This window comes from Chiloscyllium plagiosum, chromosome 32 (genome assembly GCF_004010195.1).
Source record: "Chiloscyllium plagiosum isolate BGI_BamShark_2017 chromosome 32, ASM401019v2, whole genome shotgun sequence".
Classification (NCBI taxonomy): Eukaryota; Metazoa; Chordata; class Chondrichthyes; order Orectolobiformes; family Hemiscylliidae; genus Chiloscyllium; species Chiloscyllium plagiosum.
Window position 1 is genome coordinate 29,504,311 of NC_057741.1, and position 17,959 is coordinate 29,522,269.

A 17,959-nucleotide genomic window follows, 5' to 3' on the forward strand; every position below is an offset into this window, starting at 1 on the left:
TGAACCAGTGGGGTACCAGTATCCTGGTGGGGAGATTTGCTAATGCTCTTCGTGGGGGGTAGGGCGGGGTGTTAAACTAATGCTGCAGGGGGGTGGGAACCTGTAGTTCCAGTGTATAGGAGGTTGAGGGTAATGAGGTCAGGGATGGGTTTACAAGGTTGCAAGAGGGCACCAGCAATCAGAATGTTGGTTTGAAATGTGTGTACTTCAATGCCAGGAGAATGTGGAATGAGGTGAGTGAACTTGCAGCATGGATTGGTGCAGGCCATTTCAGAGACCTGGCTAGAGGAGGGACAGGAATGGTTGTTGCATATTCCGGGATTTAGATGTTTCAGCAGGAACAAAGAAGATGGTAAAGGGGGGGGGGGAGGGGGGGCAGTATGGCATTGTTAATCAAGGGTAGTAATATAGCAGCTGAGATAATGTTTGAGGACTCATCCACTGAGGTAATTTGAAGTGAGGTTAGAAACAGGAAAGGAGAGGTCACCCTGTTGGTGACCTCTGAATTGTTCCAGGGACATAGAGGAAAGGGTAGCAAAGATGATTTTTGATAGTAGCGAGAGTAACAAGTTAGTTGTTATGGGGGACTTTAACTTCCCCAATATTGACTGGGAATACTATAGTTCAAGTAGTTTAGATGGGTCAGTTTTTGTTCAATGTGTGCAGGAGGGTTTTCTGACACAATATAACCCTAAGGCTTTCTATAGGTGTATCAGGAATAAAAGGGTGACTTGAGTAAGATTAGGGCCAATCAAAGATTGTAGTGGAAAGTTGTGCGTGGAATCTGAGGACATAGGGGAAGCGCTTAATGAATACTTTTCATCAGTATTCACATTGGAAAAGGGCAATGTTAGTGAGAATACGGAGATACAGGCTACAAGATTACATGGGATTGAGGTTGACAAGGAGGAAGCTTTAGCAATTTTGGAAGATCTGAAAATAGATAAGACCCCTGGACCGGATGGAATTTATCCTTGGATTCTCTGGGAAGCCAGGGAAGAGATTGCAGAGCCTTTGGCTTCGATTTTTATGTCATCATTGTCGACAGGAGTAGTGCTGGAATACTGGAGGATTGCAAATGTTGCTCCCTTGTTTAAGAAAGGGAGCCGGGACAACCCTGGTAATTATAGGCCAGTGTGCCTTACTTCGGTTTTGGAAAAGGTTATAAGAAATAGGAATTATAATCATCTGGAAAGGAATAATTTGATTAGGAATAGTCAACACGGTTTTGTAAAGGGTAGGTCGTGCCTCACAAACTTATTGAGTTCTTCGAGAAGGTAACAAAACAGGTGGATGAAGGTAAAGCAGTTGTTGTGGTGTATATGGACTTCAGTAAGGCGTTTGATAAGGTTCCACACAGTAGGCTATTGCACAAAATACGGAGTTTTGGGATTGAAGGTGGTTTAGCAGTTTCGATCAGAAATTGGCTAGCTGCAAGAAGACAGAGGGTAGTGGTTGATGGGAAATGTTCATCCTGGAGCTCAGTTACCAGTGGTGGGCTGCAAGGATCTGTTTTGGGGCCACTGCTGTTGGTCATTTTTATAAATAGTCTGGATGTGGGCAGAGAATGGGTTGGTTAGTAAATTTGTGGATGACACTAAACTAGGCAGAGTTGTGGATAGTGCCAAAGGATGTTGTGGGTTACAGAGGGACATAGATAAGATGCAGAGCTGGGCTGAGAAGTGGCAAATGGAGTTTCATGCAGAAAAGTGTGAGGTAGTTCATTTCAGAAGAAGTAACAGGAATGCAGAGTACTGGACTAATGGTAAAATTCTTGGCAGTGTGGATGAACGGAAAGATCTCGGTGTCCTGGTGCATTAATCCCTGAAAGGTGGATAGGGTTGTTAAGAAGGTATATGGTGTGTTAACATTTATTGGTAGGGGGATTGAGTTTTGGAGCCACGAGGCCATGTTTCAGCTGTACAAGACACTGGTAAGGACGCACATGGAGTATTGCGTGCAGTTCTGGTCACCGCATTATAGGAAGGATGTGGAAGCTTTGAAAAGGGCTCAGAGGAGATTTACTAGGATGTTGCCTGGGAAGGAAGGAAGGTCTTATGAGGAAAGGCTGAGGGAACTGAGGCTGTTTTTGTTGGAGAGAAGAAGGTTGAAAGGTGACTTAATCGAGATGTATAAGATAATCAGAGGGTTAGATAGGGTGGACAATGATCCATTGCATCTCTCACCTCCTTTGTCTTGGCATTTCAATCTTTTGAAAATCAGCCAAGACTCCGGGGTCCCATCCCTAAAGGTATTTTTTTAGGAAGTGGGCTGAGGCATCTTCCACACCCATTGCCCTCTGCCCACCATCCCTGAGCATCAAAGCAACTCTGCAGAAATCCACAGTTGAAGGCCAGGATTCAGATATTCATCCTGTTTCCTCGCTGTTTCTCTGCACTTCCTGCAGGGCTGCAATCAGATTAATCCCAAACATCCAAGCAACTTGGGGCCCTGTTAGAAATAGTAATCATAATAGTTATTGTTGTGGAATAAGAACATAACCATGACATCTAAATTAATATCAACTTTATTTCTTCCATTTTTCTGACCATAACATTCCTAGCAGAGATGTCCAAACTGAAGAGATGTACAGTTGCCCAAAGACTTGGCAGAGGAAAGAATGCCACAGTTGTGTACCAGCATTTTGGTGAAAAGGAAGTCACTTCTGGTCCCCCCATCCTGTCCTCTCCTGGTAATAGTGTTGGCAAAATGGTGGGGAGAACAACTCACCAAGATCCAAGGCTGCTGAAGAGGCACAGCTGTCCAGAGGAGGGAAGGGAAGGTTCAGTCTCCAAGGAGGTTTCGCCATCTATCGAACTCAGTGACAGTATTGACACCCTAAAGAAAACTCCCTGCTTCCTCAAAGCACATTCTTCCACATTTGCCCAGCCGGGGAGTGAGAGTGTAGCCAGGTCTCAAGGCGGGTATGGAGCTATACAAGAACAAGTACGGGGTCAGAAGCCACAGGACGTAACAGCCAAGCGTGAGGGGACTGTGCCTTTTGGAGTGCCACTGCCAGTCACAGGGGCAGCCAGCGGTGGCTCCCAGTCTACCCCAGATGTTTCTGAAGCTGCTCAGCACCACGAGCAAACCAAAGCCAAGCCAGGCAGGGGGCTCACTTCGCTAACTGGGTTAGAGGTGAAAGTGGACTCAGGTATACAAAGAAGTGACATTCCAGACAAGACATGCGTGGCTGAACCCTTTTTTGAAGACATCAAGTTGTACGAAAGTGAGGTGAAGAAAAAGTTGCAAAAGTATTCAGCGTTTCTCGTGCTGTGTGACAAAGAGAGACTGTCAAAGATTCAATCACTGAAGAAGCTGAGCAGTACAGACAAAAAAGCCTTCTATGGCAGACTTAAAAAATACGATAAGTATTACAAAAGATACCAGAGTGAACTCGGCCTTGACAAATGCTACGGTGCCACAGCGCCTAAAACTCGTGATGTGAAGTATCCATATGGCTTGCCTTGTTCTGCCGGACAAACTGCCCAGCCTTGCCATTGTGCTTCAACACTTGGGGGTAGTTCATCCAGCTGCAGCACTAAACTGGCCTTTAGTACAACCACTTGTTGTCTGTCAGAGTCCAGGGAAAGCCAGCAAACTAGAACCACATTATCTGATTCGAAAGTGATGAGTGATAAATCTAACTCCACTGCAGCAGTGAACAGTCTTGATGACAAAGGTGTTGAGAGTGAGATCTTGCACATAACAGAAGTCATGAATACAGAAACATCTATCAAGACTGAGAAAAATATTCCTGAGTCTGGCGAGATGGCTGGAGAGCTGAAGGGACAGCTGCAGAGCTTTCTTGGAAATAAAGAGACAAGTGTATTCGAAAATGCATCAGTGATCACTGAGTCTCAGATGCAGATAGCTTCTCCTTCTGCAACCTCCAATGCATTTACAGACAATCAGCTTGACCTCTGCAACACTGTTGATCACTCTTCCAATCAAAGTGTGTTAACCGTGGAGATTGCACATAGTTATGAGGTGCCTGCAATAATGGACATCTTTGAAGCAAGCAGAAACATGGGGTTGAATGAAGAAGTGGTGGAATTGCAGAGCTGCTGGGAGAATGATGAGACCAGTGAAGCTAAGGATGGATTGTTTCAACTGGAAGAAGTACAAGTGTCTACTACCTCAAGTGAAGATAAAGATGATGCAAGTGATTACCTATCAAATGTGGAGCCTTTGCTCGATTTCTTAGCAGCACGGATTGAATGGGAGAATCTGTTTGAAAAGTCAAATGAGAACAAGTTGACAGTAAGTCCAGAATCAGACAAATCTGCCAAGAACTCTAGACGCCACCCTCCACCTCGAACTGTAACTAAACCTGGTCACCTGACTCTTCATTGTTCAGGGTTTGCAGATGGTGACAATAAAAGCACCCAACAGAGTTCAGCATCATTCCGTGAAAACTTATCAACCTCAGACAGTCGAGCAGTGATTCCTAACCTGCGGATAACACTAAGCAATGAACTTAATGCAGTATCTGATCAGCATTTCACACTGACAGAGCCACCTGTGAGATATGAGACCAGTTCAGAATACTGCAGTGAACATGGCCCTGAGTCCAAAAACAGGACTGCAACCAAAACTGAGAGATGTTCAACAGCAATTGGGAAAGACTCTGAAGGCAGTTTGGTTGGAGAAGCTATTCAACCTGTAGGTGTAGCAGAAAGTGTAAGTTTGGAAAATTCATCGCAGACAGACTACAAAGAACTGAAGCAGGTTTTCACAAATGCAGAAGGTGATGCACAGGGACTGTTATTTAAAATTGGTATGCATCATACGTCAGATGAAGCATCAAGCAGTGCACCTCCCCTGCCTGGCAACAACTGCGAGCAGGGAGATTTGCTCTGTATGCTGCCATGGAATAAGGAACCTTCAGGCAGTGAACAAATTAGTGTTCCTCAGAGTCCAAAGAGTCACCGTTGCAAAGCCACAGCAAAGTATGTTGGACAGTTGGCAAACACCCACTGCAATGAGAAGGTCACTGTGTCTGACCATGCGGAGAGATCAGCAGAGGCAAAGTCTCTAAATGAATCCCATTTTACAGGGGGCATTCACCAAGTCAATATCATGAGACACACTAAATCAGCAGGTGATGACCCCTGTGAAGAAATTCTGCTGGAGAATAAGAGTATGAAAAAATTTGCATTGAAATCACAAGGCAAGGATATGAAAGAACTGAAACATAGCTCAAAGAGGGTCAGTTGTTTAAAAGAGGAGTCTCGAGTTGCCTCAAACTGCAGTGTTTCTTCAGACCTTCAGCATATACATGGTGAACCTGACATGAACAAAGTAAACAGGCAAGACAACAGAAATGATAGAGGAGGAACAGTTAACAGAATGACTGTCCATGAAGGAGTTCCAAAGCTTGGGAGTAAGCAACGCAAAGATAATAAACAGGACAGCTCAGTTCATCTTACTGGGAAAATCAAAGGCACATTAGGTCCTAAGGATAATGTTCAGAAACAAGGGCTCCCAACCAATAAGAACCTGGCTCTGGCTCACACAGGAATATCTGTAAAATGTGCTCCACATGTGGAAACGTGTTTAAAAGAAGGCAACAAAGACAAAGTCCGTAGGAGCGACAGCAGTACCGCTAATGTTACTCCTCTGTATGAAAGACATATTGGTGCTGTTATCAACTGCAAAAAGCAAATTGCACAAGTGGCAAGTATTCTGTCAAGTGAAGCCGCCCGATGCAAAAGCAACCAATTGTCCAAGTTACTTACAAAAGCAGTGACGAATCTAAACAAGGCTTATGCAAGAGTTAAAAAGTCTTCGGAAATTGTGAAAAGTATTGCTGTGGGGGTGAGCCAGAATTCACTGCCAAGTTCCTATCAGAGTGACCACAATGCTCTTTGGGGAAGCAGTGATGTAGATGGATATCCCAAAAAACATCCGTATCGATCTGTAGGAGAAACTTTCCCCAAAAATAGTGAACTCAACAAACAAAAACAAGCAAAGAGCCTATGCAGACTGCACAAGCATTGTCAATGGCTTTATAAAAGTGGGCCAAATGCAAATTTCAAAAGACAGACAAATAGGACTGAGCAAATCCCATGCTTTCAGAAGGCCAACAGATCAGCTGATTTGGAACTGGCCACCAAACTAAGCACAGCAGATGTATCAAATTCAACAGAGTTTCAAAACACCATGAAGAAAATCCAGCCCTGTTGTCTCATCTTGCGCGGAGATTGTGCACAAATCCCAGGTTCAAATCTGAGTCATTCCCAAGAATTTAAGCCTTGCAAAGCGAATCTTTCCATTAAAGTAGTTGAAAAGTCTGAACCACCTATTGTTGACTCTCAGGCTAAGTCCACGTCAGCTAACTCATCAGCTATAGTGGAACTTCCAATTGACTCTCTGATAGTAAATTATTGCCCTGAGTCTCAAATGGTGGAATTCCTGAACAACTCACAAAAAGTGAAAATTCCTTTTGCTTCCCAAACTGTGGAGATTCTGGCTGAAAGTCCGCAAATGAAATCTCCTGTGGAACTGCAAGGAACAGAGACTCAGCTTGAAAATTGCCAGCTGCCACCTCAGTGTGAATTCAAAGCAGTAAAGTTATTGGTCAAGGAACAAACAACTGACTGTAAACGTGACGGATCAGGATTGATATTTCCTGGCAGGTCTCAAAGTTTGGATCATCCAGCTCCTTTCAAGATGGGTAAATGGCCTACAAAGGCTGGTGTAGTTAACCCCCATGAGATGGAATTGCAGAGTGACTCTTCTGAGAGAGCGACTTTAGTTGGCACAAAACCAGAAGGTCCTTTTCAAAGTGTTGAGACAGAATGCCCCATTAAATCTTTCTCTGCAGAATCTCAACCACAACAGCTCACTGAGTTGTGCCAAAGTATGGACAATGCTGTTGCTTTGCAAACAACAGTGACTGGACTGGAGCATCATGTACCTACGTCTCGTGTTGAAGTAACCAGTTACCAAGTCAATGTTGCAAAGTATAATTTTCCACTTGAATTCAATGCAGTGTCACAAAGTGAAAACAAAGTCACGAGCAGTGAAAGTGCAGGAACAAGCCTGGAATGTCCTGCTCTACAGCGGGTTAGCAAATCTTCTATGCCTTGCAATATCATGCAGCCCACCGCTGATTCCCAAATGGATATTGGCCACATGGAATCCCAAACACTAGCTTTCCATGATGGACCCAAAGTGGTAAGATTCCGAGAAGGAGATTCGGGAGTTGAATCTAAAGATGAAGATTCTCCCGAAATGGAGAGGGAGGAGGGAGAAATTGCTTCAGATAATGAATCTGCATTGAAGGAAAGTAGTCAGGTTGCAGTCAGCCAGAAGGCAGCCAGTGATAAAGTTCAGGCTGCTCTAATGGAAAGGATGGACTGTAAGAACCATCTGCCACAAAATGTGAGAGAAATGCAGATATCTGGAAGTCTTGTAGCTATGATATCTGAGATTTTACACCAAGCTGATAGCACATCTCTACTGGACAATCTGGAAAAGTTGAAACTGTACTGTGAGAAAATGCTCCCCCGATTTGTTTCAAGCTTTGAACTCTCCCAGGGCGAGTCCTTTGCAGAGACCTTCGTTTGTAGGGACTGGTTTCTACGTAATAGTGAGCGGAACATTGTCAAGGCTGTGCAATTAAAGCCAAGTGCTCTGGATTCCTATGTGGAGCTCCAGATGATGATGGAAACAGTGCAGTTCTTAGAAAATAAGATTAGTTTTCTGAGAGGTCTTCCAACATTTCGAAACTTGCTGTGGTACGATGAGAGTTTATATAGTGACTTACTGGCCAAAAATGTGGGCTACCAGCAGCAGTCTACCTTGTATCCTTCATTCCAAACAAGAATCCAGAATAATTGTTATGAAGCACTGAGAGACCATCAGGCTCAGGTTCTGAAATCCTGCCAAACAGACATTAAAGGGCAAAATGCTTATTATGTTTACCTCAAGAACAGACGAGAATTAGAAGAATGCTCAGCAGTAATGCAGAACATCTCTGACTGTTGTTACTTCTGTCTTTCTATCCCAGTAATATCTAGTATTAACTACGGGGACAATCTGGAGAGCTTGGAAGTCCTGCGCAAAAACGTTTGGACACTGATAGACAGATATACCAGACTACCTGAAGGCCAGCGGGATATGGCTAAATTGGTCCATTTGTGGATCATTATTGACTTTGTCAATGCAAAAACTCGCACCATCCACAGCTGCCCACCTGTGAATGAAGAACTCTGGTGGTTTGGACTCGAGCATTTGCAGTTCAATGCTGCCAAGATGCTTGTTTGGGAGAAAAGAGTAAAATGTGAACAAGTAAACAATGGTTTGACCCAAATCAGAGAGGGCAACATTCAGAAAAATAAGTTGAAAGAGCTCATCGGGAAGTTGAACAGAGAAGCATTGTGCATGTTGTACAACCGATACAACAGCTTGGCGTCAGAGAGAATGTGGGGCAGTAGCAGCGAGCAGACAGATTCATTGTGCAGTGGCAAAATACTCCCGCGGAATGACCAGGCCATGGCTCTCCGAGCAGCAGAGGGTCCCCTTCCGGGGCACCAAGTACCCAGATTTGGCAACCGTCACAAAAATTGCTTCCGTCCCCTTTCAGACCAATTTAATTCTGTCGGGAAAATTCTTGAGAATTCGCAGGCTTCCCAGATGGAGGAACTGGAGCAGCTCCTGGTCAAGTGTGAAAATCAACTGGAGCCACTGAAGACACTTTTCCAAGTATTGCAGGATGTTGAAGTGGAGAAGGTCCTGCTGACAGAAGCCAGTTTTTCAGCTGGGCTTATTTCTCATGATACAAGCCCCGTTCTCCTGAAGCCTAAAGCTGTGGAGGTCTACATTGAGCTGATCATGATGTATGAGACAGTTCACTATCTGAGAAACCTGATGTCATACCGGCTAAACCAAGCAACATACAGAGGGATGCTATGGTTTGACCCAGCCTTACTTCCTGAACTGCTTCACAATCAACAAGACACCTCCATCTTCTCCTTGTTCCGTGAGAAATACCTGCATGATCCAGGTGAAGCACTCAAGCACACAATTTCTACACTACAACGAGAACTGGATTTAATCTTTGAGTATAGGCAAAATACCAACTATACCTATGCAGTTCAACTTCTGTCAAGGGAGCTGTCTGAAATAGTTTCTGTTAAGCAGTACATACAGCAGCATGATGTTGGTGTGAAAACCTATGTGAACGCTGTGCCTTACGCAGCATCGATTAACTACGGCTATACTGAATCAGACTTGATGCATAATTACAGGCAACTGGTGCTAGTTCTGGAGAAGCTAGTCAAGGAGCCCAAGAAAGATCTGGGGAAGATGGCACATGTTATGGAAGTGATGAAGAGCATTGTGGACATGAGACAGGTAACAGCTGAGAGCAGCAGCTCCACCCTTCACATTCTCACCCACCAGATGCGACAAAACAGCATTAAAAGGAAGCTGATTCAGGAAAAGTTTGGGAGTAGCACAGATGGTGCTGCCAAGGTTCAGTGGAGTATGTGTGCAGACATCATCACAGGTTACAAGGAGCACAGTGCCCCGTTGGTTAACATGAGAAAACGACATATCTGTGACTGTCCGTTATATGAAAATGAAGGAGACCATGAAGCTGAGAACCCTCCCGCCAATAAGCGAAAGATGGTAAGATCAAAATCCTGTGACACTGGTTCATGTGAAAACTAAGTGGATAATACAATACTTTCCATCGCCTTTGGCAGAAATTATGTGGGATTGGATCTTTATATGAACATGCAAATAAGGAGCAGGAGAAGACTACTCAGGCTCTGCCACTTAATAAAGTCAAATGTAATTAGTCCCCACTCCTACCTTTCTCCCCTTGCTTTTAGATTAGATTAGATTCCCTACAGCATGGAAACAGGCCCTTCAGCCCAACAAGTCCACACAGACCCTCTGCAGAGTAACACACCCAGACCCATTCCCTACCATACATTTACTCCTAACTAATGCACCTAACACTATGGCCAATTTAGCACGGCCAATTCACCTGACCTACACATTTTTGTACTGTCGGAGGAAACCAGAGCACCCGGAGGAAACCCACGCAGACACGGGGGGGAATGTGCAAATTTCACACAAGCAGTCACCCGAGGTGGGAATCGAACCCGGATCCCTGATGCAGTGAGGCAGCAGTGCTAACCACTGAGCCACCGAGCTGCCTATCAAGAATATATTCCCCTCTGCCATAAAAATATTCAAAGACACTGCTCCCACTCTCTTCGAAGAAAGAGAGGTTCAAAGAATCATGACCCCTCTGTGAGGAAAAAAGATTCTCGTCATCCCGGTTTTAAATGGGTGACCCCTTATTTTTAAACAGTAATCCCTAGTTTTAGATTCTCCAAGAAAATATGGTTTGATCATATGCTACTTGTGATATCAAATTAACTTACTGTTTAGAAAGTGTGCATTGTCTCAGAAAATAAAGTTGCAAAATAATGTAAAGATTTACCTTTAACCAACCTGTCTTACCAAGGGGATTATTGCTGCACTGAATTTTTGGTTCAAATTGTGACGGTAATGCAACCCTTTTAAAACTTGATTCTTTACTAGTTTACATCCTAGGGATCACTTTAGAAAGTAACAAGTTCAATCTATGGCTATCCTCGAAAGTGAATATACTTTAGTCATTTTGTACAACAGCATTCTCAATAATGCTCCAGGGAATTGCTCGGCAAAATGTTGAATAAAATAACTCTAATGGCTCGTGACTAATTGTAGATTTAATAGTTAGCAACACTTAACTGAGCAATGTGATTGTGACAGAAAAATGAGGTTGAAGGTGTTTGAGTGTTGGGAGATTGGGAAAGTCTAAGAGTTTACAGCCCCTAAAATACATGGTGACCTGGAATCAGAAATATATTTATAGAAATGCAAAACAGGCCTATGAGAGATTAAAGGCTTATAATGATATAATTAGATGAGGGAAGATGGTGTGGGGAGGTTTGAGTGGAGTGTAAATACCAGGATGGATTGGTTGGTCTGAATAGCTCCTTCCTGTGTCATGTATCCTATGTAATCCTGTGCACTCTATGTACCAAGTTAAAACTCACTTTTTCTTGCACCATCTTCTAAACTTGCTCTCACCTACACCAATCCCTGACACCACCTGTGCTGCATGCCCTCTGCACTCCCTATTCACTCACTTAAGACACCTCCCCGAACGTAACAACTTGGACCACCCTTACTTCTGTTTCCCCCAAGACTTGATCCTCTCTCACTTCTTATCTGATTCTACCACAAATCTCACCATATCCCATGACGCTCAGACCCATATAAGATTCTGTCCTATCTGTCTCTTTACGTTCTCTATGGTCAATACCTTTTTTAATGAATCAAGCACAGTGAGCATCGATGAGCGACCAGATGTACCTACTGAACACTACACATGTTTCTGAATATGCTTTCAATCTTAGTTTCCATCCTGTATTGCACTGGATGTAGTGAGGTGGCTGGCTGATGGTTGCCAGCAGAGCGCTGCAGGGAGTGAAGTGATCCTCCATTGATTTTGAATATGGGCCATTTGTGAAGAAAGTAGAGATAATGAAGTCATGCTTTGAGTTCTCCTGGGGGCTGGGGTCCAGAGTTCAGAGGACATTCTTCAAGGTGGGGGTGTGAACTTTCTATCAGCTGATCAAGAGGAATGACCAAGGCATGGGAAGAGTGGCTACCTTTTTCCAGAGTCAAGTCACTCTGGAGCCATTTAAAATGGTAGGCCAGACCTGATCCTGGAATTGCTGCCCCCATTCCCAGTATTGGCAATTTTTGCTGAGCAAGATTTGATTGTGTTTGTGCAATGAGCCTATTCCCCATACCCTGATCTAGCCAGTTCAATCTTGGGAGTGAGTATCTTTTAATACCACTGCAACTTTTGTGGTATTAGACCAGTTTCTCCATGATACGTAGCTTAAGGCCTCTCAGAAGAGTGGTGTACAATCATTTGGACTCAGGACATTTTGTAAGCCAAGTTTTTATCCATGCCATCCACTCTCTCCCCATAGCCCTCAAACCCTCCGTGCTAATTCCAACCCCCGCCCCCCCAGTCATTTATCATCGTGCTTCATGTTCTCCATGCCAATGCAATTTCAATTTCACTTTTGTTGGTCATTTATATAAATGATTTAGATGAGAGTACAGAAGACATGCTTAGTAAGTTTGCAGATGATGCCAAAATTGGTGGTATATTGGACAGTGAAGAGACTATCTAAGATTACAAAGAGATCTTGATCAATTGGGTCAATGGGCTGAGGAACGGCAGATGGAATTTAATTTGGATAAATGTGAGGTATTGCATTTTGGTAAAACAAACAAGGGTAGGACTTATGCAATTAAGAGTATGGCCTTCGGTAGTGTTGTAGAACAGAGAAACTTAGGAGTTCAGGTATATAATTCTTTGAAGTTTGTGTCACTGGTAGACAGGGTGGTTAAGAAGGCATTTAACATGCTTGCCTTCAATGCTCAGACCTTTGAATATCGAGTTTGCTGTCATGTTGAGGTTGTACAGGATGCTGTTGAGGCCTCTTCTGAAGCACTATGTACAGTCCTGGTCTCCTTGTTGTAGGAAGGTTATTATAAAGCTGGTGAGGATTCACAAAAGATTTACCAAGATGTTGCCACGGATGGAGGGTTTGAGTTAAAACTCCTGAGATAGGCTGGGACTTTTTTCACCAGAGTGTAGGAGATTGAGGAGTGACCTTATAGAGGTTTATAAAATCATGAAGGGTAGATAAAACGAATAGCATATGTCTTTTCCCTAGGGTGGGGGATTCTAAGATTGGGAGGCATATGTTTAAGGTAAAAGGGCAGCAATTTAAAAAAGACATGAGGGGCAACTATTTTACACAATGTGGAATGAACTTCCAGAGGGAGTAGTGGGCGTGGGTACAGCTGCAACATTTAGAAGACATTTGGATAAGTACATGAATAAGAAATGTTTGGAGGAATGTGGGTCATGCACAGGCAGGTGGGACTAATTTAGTTTGGGATTATGGTTGGCATGGACTGCTTGGGCCAAAGGGTCTGTTTCCATGCTGTATGACTCTGTAACTCAATGCCAACTTATGTGCCTTTCATGTCATTGTGCACTATGTGTATAACCAGTGTAGGAGCATTCGTCCCTGACAGGGAACAAACAGGAGGCAGGCAGGATTCAGGCAAGTGAAAGACTTTTATTCAAACAAAAACCGGTTAGTGCAGAGAGAGGGCCGATGAATCTTCCCCAAATCTGGCCTCAATGTGAGAAAGCAATTTTTCCTTAAATCTTTGGCTTAGATTGGAAGAGAGGTCAATGGCAGTAAAATCTTTACAGTAAAATATAGCATTTTTATACATTATGTCACAGTAATCAAATGCAACATAGCCACTGTCCTTTCCCCTTAATTCCATATACCTATTAAACACTTAATCAATGATGTATATTCCTCTGGACAACCCCAGGTTCCCATGATCTCTAGGCCATGGGATCTTCCTATACATCCTATTCATTTGTATTCCAGATCTGTCTCAGGCCTGCTTGTCTCGAAGGACAGTCTAAATTCTGTATTCATTGTATTTCCCGTTATCCTAATTATAGATGTAAAAATACAAAAAATACAGTTAGTTTTAACTATGTGCTATAAGATTTTTAATATTGTTTTCTGTTATCAAGTTAGTTATAAAGTGTAAAGTTGTATAGTTACTTCAACTGTTAGCACTTTGTAATTAATGACCTGTGAACAATCTATTTTGTTTGGGGGGTAAGAGACTAATTTCTTGAGACTAATTAACTTTCACATCTGTATTTAAGTGTTTTTGTTTCCTATTGCTTGTATTATACTTTGGTTATATGTGTATCTATCCTTTATGTTGAAAACTACTTCTGTGATTACCTGAAGAACTTTAACTAGAACCTATTTCTTAATATTGCAAGTAACTTCAAAGAAACAATTATTTACGACAAAATAACTTTAGCTGTTGTCTTTGCCACTGCTTAGGGAGTCAATCTGGCTGGTTCATTGGCTGAGACTCATACTTGGTGCTTTTCATTTACTGGGACAATCATCCTCTCATTAATGAAGCTGGGATCAATCACTTGTCTGTCTTTAGACATCCACTTATCAAAACTGCCTTGGATGGTTTCTTGTAGGGTCCCCTTGCTGACCTTGGAGTAGTCTTGCTCAAAGATACCATTATGTTTCACTGTGTAAACAGGTTAAGTTTTACTTATTTTTTTTGTCGGCCATGTTGATATAAACAGATACGGGTCACCCCTACAACCAGTAGACCATATAAAATGACATGTGGAACTAAAGAGGCAAAAAGAGGATCAATTAGAAATGCCCTTTGAAAAAGAAACTGCTGTTCCTCCAATGCTCTGAAAGTGTCAGACAAACCATTGAAATATCAATAATATCAGAGGCTTCAAACATTTCACACCTCTTAATACTGCCAAAATAAATACTAAAACATTGACAGAAGAGAGAATGAAAGAAGGGAGCATGAAGGATGTCAATCAAGCACGGGTTCCCTCCCAGTTGGGGAACACTTCAGTGGTCCAGGACATTCAGCCTCGGACCTTCAGGTGACCATCCTCCAAGGACTTCAGGACAGGCAGCAGAGAAAAGTGGCCGAGCAGAGGCTGATAGCTAAGTTCGGTACCCATAGGGAGGGCCTCAACCGGGACCTTGGGTTCATGGCACATTACAGGTGACCACCATTGCACTATACACACACACAGATACTCCTACACACACACACTCTCACACACACACAGGCACTCCTATACACACAGATGCACACACAGACACCCACACACACCCTTACAGACACACACACTCCCACACTCACACATGCACCCCCTCACAGACTTAAGACACTCTGCACTCACTACACACACACACCTACACTTTCTCACACTCACAACCCCCAACCCAGACAGACACACACACACACAGACAGACAAAGACCCACATGCACACATATATTTTGTGGGGTGAATTTGTACTTGCAGGGTTACATTGTACTTTGCTCAAAAACTGCATGCATTCATGGTAGAACTCTGAGCTCAAAAACTGCATGAATTTATGTAAAACTCTGTTATCTCACTTTTTAGATTAGAATCAATATAAACATCATGGCATAGACAGAGAACACAGGGGGCCAACACCTTCAACATATTGTCTAGCTATCACCATTGTTAACAGCTAACCCAAGAATGCAACATTTTATAAAAAAAGTGAAACTATCACTGTATTCTAACAGATGAAAGGCTTAACAATCCATTTTTCAATGTATAATTTCAGTTACATCACACTGTAAATTTTTGCTATAAATTCTGTTTGTTAGGATTGAGCCCTCCACTATCACCTGATGAAGGAGCGTCTCTCCGAAAGCTAGTGTGCTTCCAATTAAACCTGTTGGACTATAACCTGGTGTTGTGTGATTTTTAACCGCTGACTTCATGCAGTGATTGGGCTCTCAGTATTGCTTGCATGATCTGAACAAGGCCATGGGGAGTTGCTAGGAGACATAAGTTGGCATGCAATGTATGAAGAGCCACAGGGATTTGCTGAGGGGAAAGAGTTAGCAGTGATTTGGCATGGAAAGTATGATGAGGCATGAGAAGTAACAGGGGGCAAGAGTTGGTACAGAGGGCATGGGGCATTGGTGGAGGGGTTAGACCTAAAATGTTTCAGTGGATTAATTATAAGCAAAGAACAGAGGCAGGGTTTCACGTCCATTTCCCCTCAGGGCAGAAATCATTTGAGTTCAGTTCCTTTAAACCAAGGCAGGACATTTCCTGACTCGAGATGCTGGTTTCAGTAACAAATATTCAACTCCAGGTCAACATTTGAGAATAGGTTGGACATGTGACTGAAACCAAGGGGGATAAAGGGATTATGGAAACAAGATGAGCACACAAGTTCATGACTTCCTTGTTTGTCTCGTGTTCAACCAAGTGATCAAAATGATGTGCTAATAAATTAGTTGTGTGTATTTCAGTTTTTTTGGAACATTCTTTCAGGATATATCAATAAATAGAAGAGAAAGACCTGGAAGATAAATACTATGTTGTAGATATTTTCTAATCAATCTGTTCAGAGATGTTGTTACATACCTCTGGAGCAGGTAGAAATTGAACCTGGGCCTCTTGGCTCAGAGATAGGGACACTATCACTACACCAGAAGAGCCCTTAAGCTTGCTTTTCTGATCTTAATCTGTTCGGATCTGTTATGACATACTTTCAGGGCAGGTGGGACCTGAACCCGGGCTTCCTGGTAGAGTGCCCATCATACTCATGCCATCCAGTATCAGCAAGAGAGGACCCCATAAAGTAAACTTGTGTTTGTTTGCGTAAGGTTTAACAGTGCTTTATACCTTCCAGTAGTAGTGATTGGCTTTAGAGAAGTACTTGAAACCTGTCTGAAGCTCAGTCTTTTGGTCAGGAAGTGATTATAGTTCAGGGATAGTTTTAAAGAATTGAAACAGAGAAGTAAGAGTCTACGAATAGATGGAAAAAAGAGCATGCTGCATGACATGCAATGATCCTTTCTAATTCACCTTCTCTCTAAAACTAGAGCAAAATATGTCCTGCAGTTTTGAAAATCACCATGGGATAGCAGTGAGCTTTAGTTAACCTGATTAAACCTGATGAACTCAATGATCAGTTCTTGCCATCATAATCTATTAACATTTTTTGTTATCTTGTATTTCCATGTAAACTTTTTTCTTCATTTGCAGGTTGCGGGCAATGACCTGAGGAACTCTGAATGCCAAACATCCTCTCACAAACAACAAGGTTCTGTGTGTGCTTCCTGATCTGCAATTAGGCTGGAATGATGAGTACTGTCTCAAACATGAACAGCAAGGCAAACGTTTTCACAATGAATAAATAAATGAGCAAGTGAACATGACCTTGGCAAAATAGCTTGATATTTTAATTAGGATTGCGCATTTCCCTAGATCTTCACTGTAACTAGGTGATTACAAGCTAGTTTGCCTGTGTTATTAGTGTAGTGGAGCATTGTTTAAATGAGTTAATACCTTTGAGTAAGTGCAAAGATTACAGCACATAAAAAGGACAATGCAACATCGGTGTCGGATCAAAATAAACATCTGATCAATGGAATCACAATTTGTAATAAATGTGCAATGAAGCACATCAAATGTGAATTTTCCATTTGTTTTACTGTGAGTACATTTACAATGTGCTGATGTGGTTTAAATTTATCTTAATGGGAAAGTATTTAATTCTATCTTTATTCTATTTTATTCCAAGTGTTATTTTGGAATTGGTACTGTCTCTGTACTTGATGCAAGATAACAGCAAATAACCTCAGTTGTTGAGTGCAAAAGAAATATCTGAGACATTTTATTTTGCTGATATTTTCTGATATTTTAATTTAACAATTTTGTTTGCCATGTTTGTTGGAGTTAATTCAGTAATGCTTTTTTGATTAAAAAGAACAATATTGGAACAAAAGGCTAACCACAAAAGATGTTATTGTGTCACAAATTTGAGAGGTACTTTGAAGAAACATGATACTGGAATTGGCAAATGGCCTGAGGGTATGCCTTCAGCAGGCTGCCCTTCCCTTTGGTTATAAGAGGGAGACGGAAATCTAAATTCTAAAGGGGCACTTAAGTACTCCAGAGCATTCTGATACATTTAAAAGTCTACCATTCCCATTTTTTAAATTTGTTAAAGTCCAAAAATAAACATCATGTCACACAAATAAATTGTGTATACTAGTCATGGGAAAACTTTAATTCTTAATATACTTGACACTGGCTGTTTGTTTCTAAGTGTTCATTATTTTTCAGTCTCTATTTCTGAGATAAATGTAAAGATGTTGCAATGATGCATTGCTTTTTCATTTTCACTGTTAATGATTCAAGTAATGCCTATTAGTGTGATGTGTGCTGTTAATAGGAAATGAGAGTTGGTGCATATTTTTATACCTTACT

At 42.2% G+C, this 17,959-nt stretch overlaps 2 protein-coding genes across 2 annotated transcripts in view; both read left to right on the forward strand.

Moving 5' to 3' along the window:
• The window catches only part of LOC122539258, a 32,553-nt gene extending 25,477 nt beyond the window's left edge, over window positions 1-7,076 (forward strand). Inside the window, exons 8-9 of the mRNA XM_043673959.1 lie at window positions 2,564-7,006; window positions 7,069-7,076. Coding sequence (XP_043529894.1) covers window positions 2,564-7,006; window positions 7,069-7,076 — 4,451 coding nt within the window. The remainder of the gene's footprint in view (window positions 1-2,563; window positions 7,007-7,068) is intronic.
• On the forward strand, window positions 7,064-16,834 carry LOC122539460 (testis-expressed protein 15). The gene is made up of 2 exons (XM_043674321.1): window positions 7,064-9,639; window positions 16,733-16,834. The coding sequence occupies exons 1-2, from the start codon at window positions 7,087-7,089 to the stop codon at window positions 16,808-16,810; spliced, it is 2,631 nt and encodes an 876-aa protein (XP_043530256.1). The 5' UTR covers window positions 7,064-7,086; the 3' UTR covers window positions 16,811-16,834.
• The last annotated feature ends 1,125 nt before the right edge of the window (window positions 16,835-17,959 follow it).

Excerpts from the sequence above, each read along its gene's own strand:
- LOC122539460 (XM_043674321.1), top strand. The coding sequence starts at position 7,087 with ATGCCTTGCAATATCATGCAGCCCACCGCTGATTCCCAAATGGATATT. Across the intron at positions 9,640-16,732 it reads CCGCCAATAAGCGAAAGATG|GTTGCGGGCAATGACCTGAG; the intron begins GTAAGATCAAAA and ends CTTCATTTGCAG.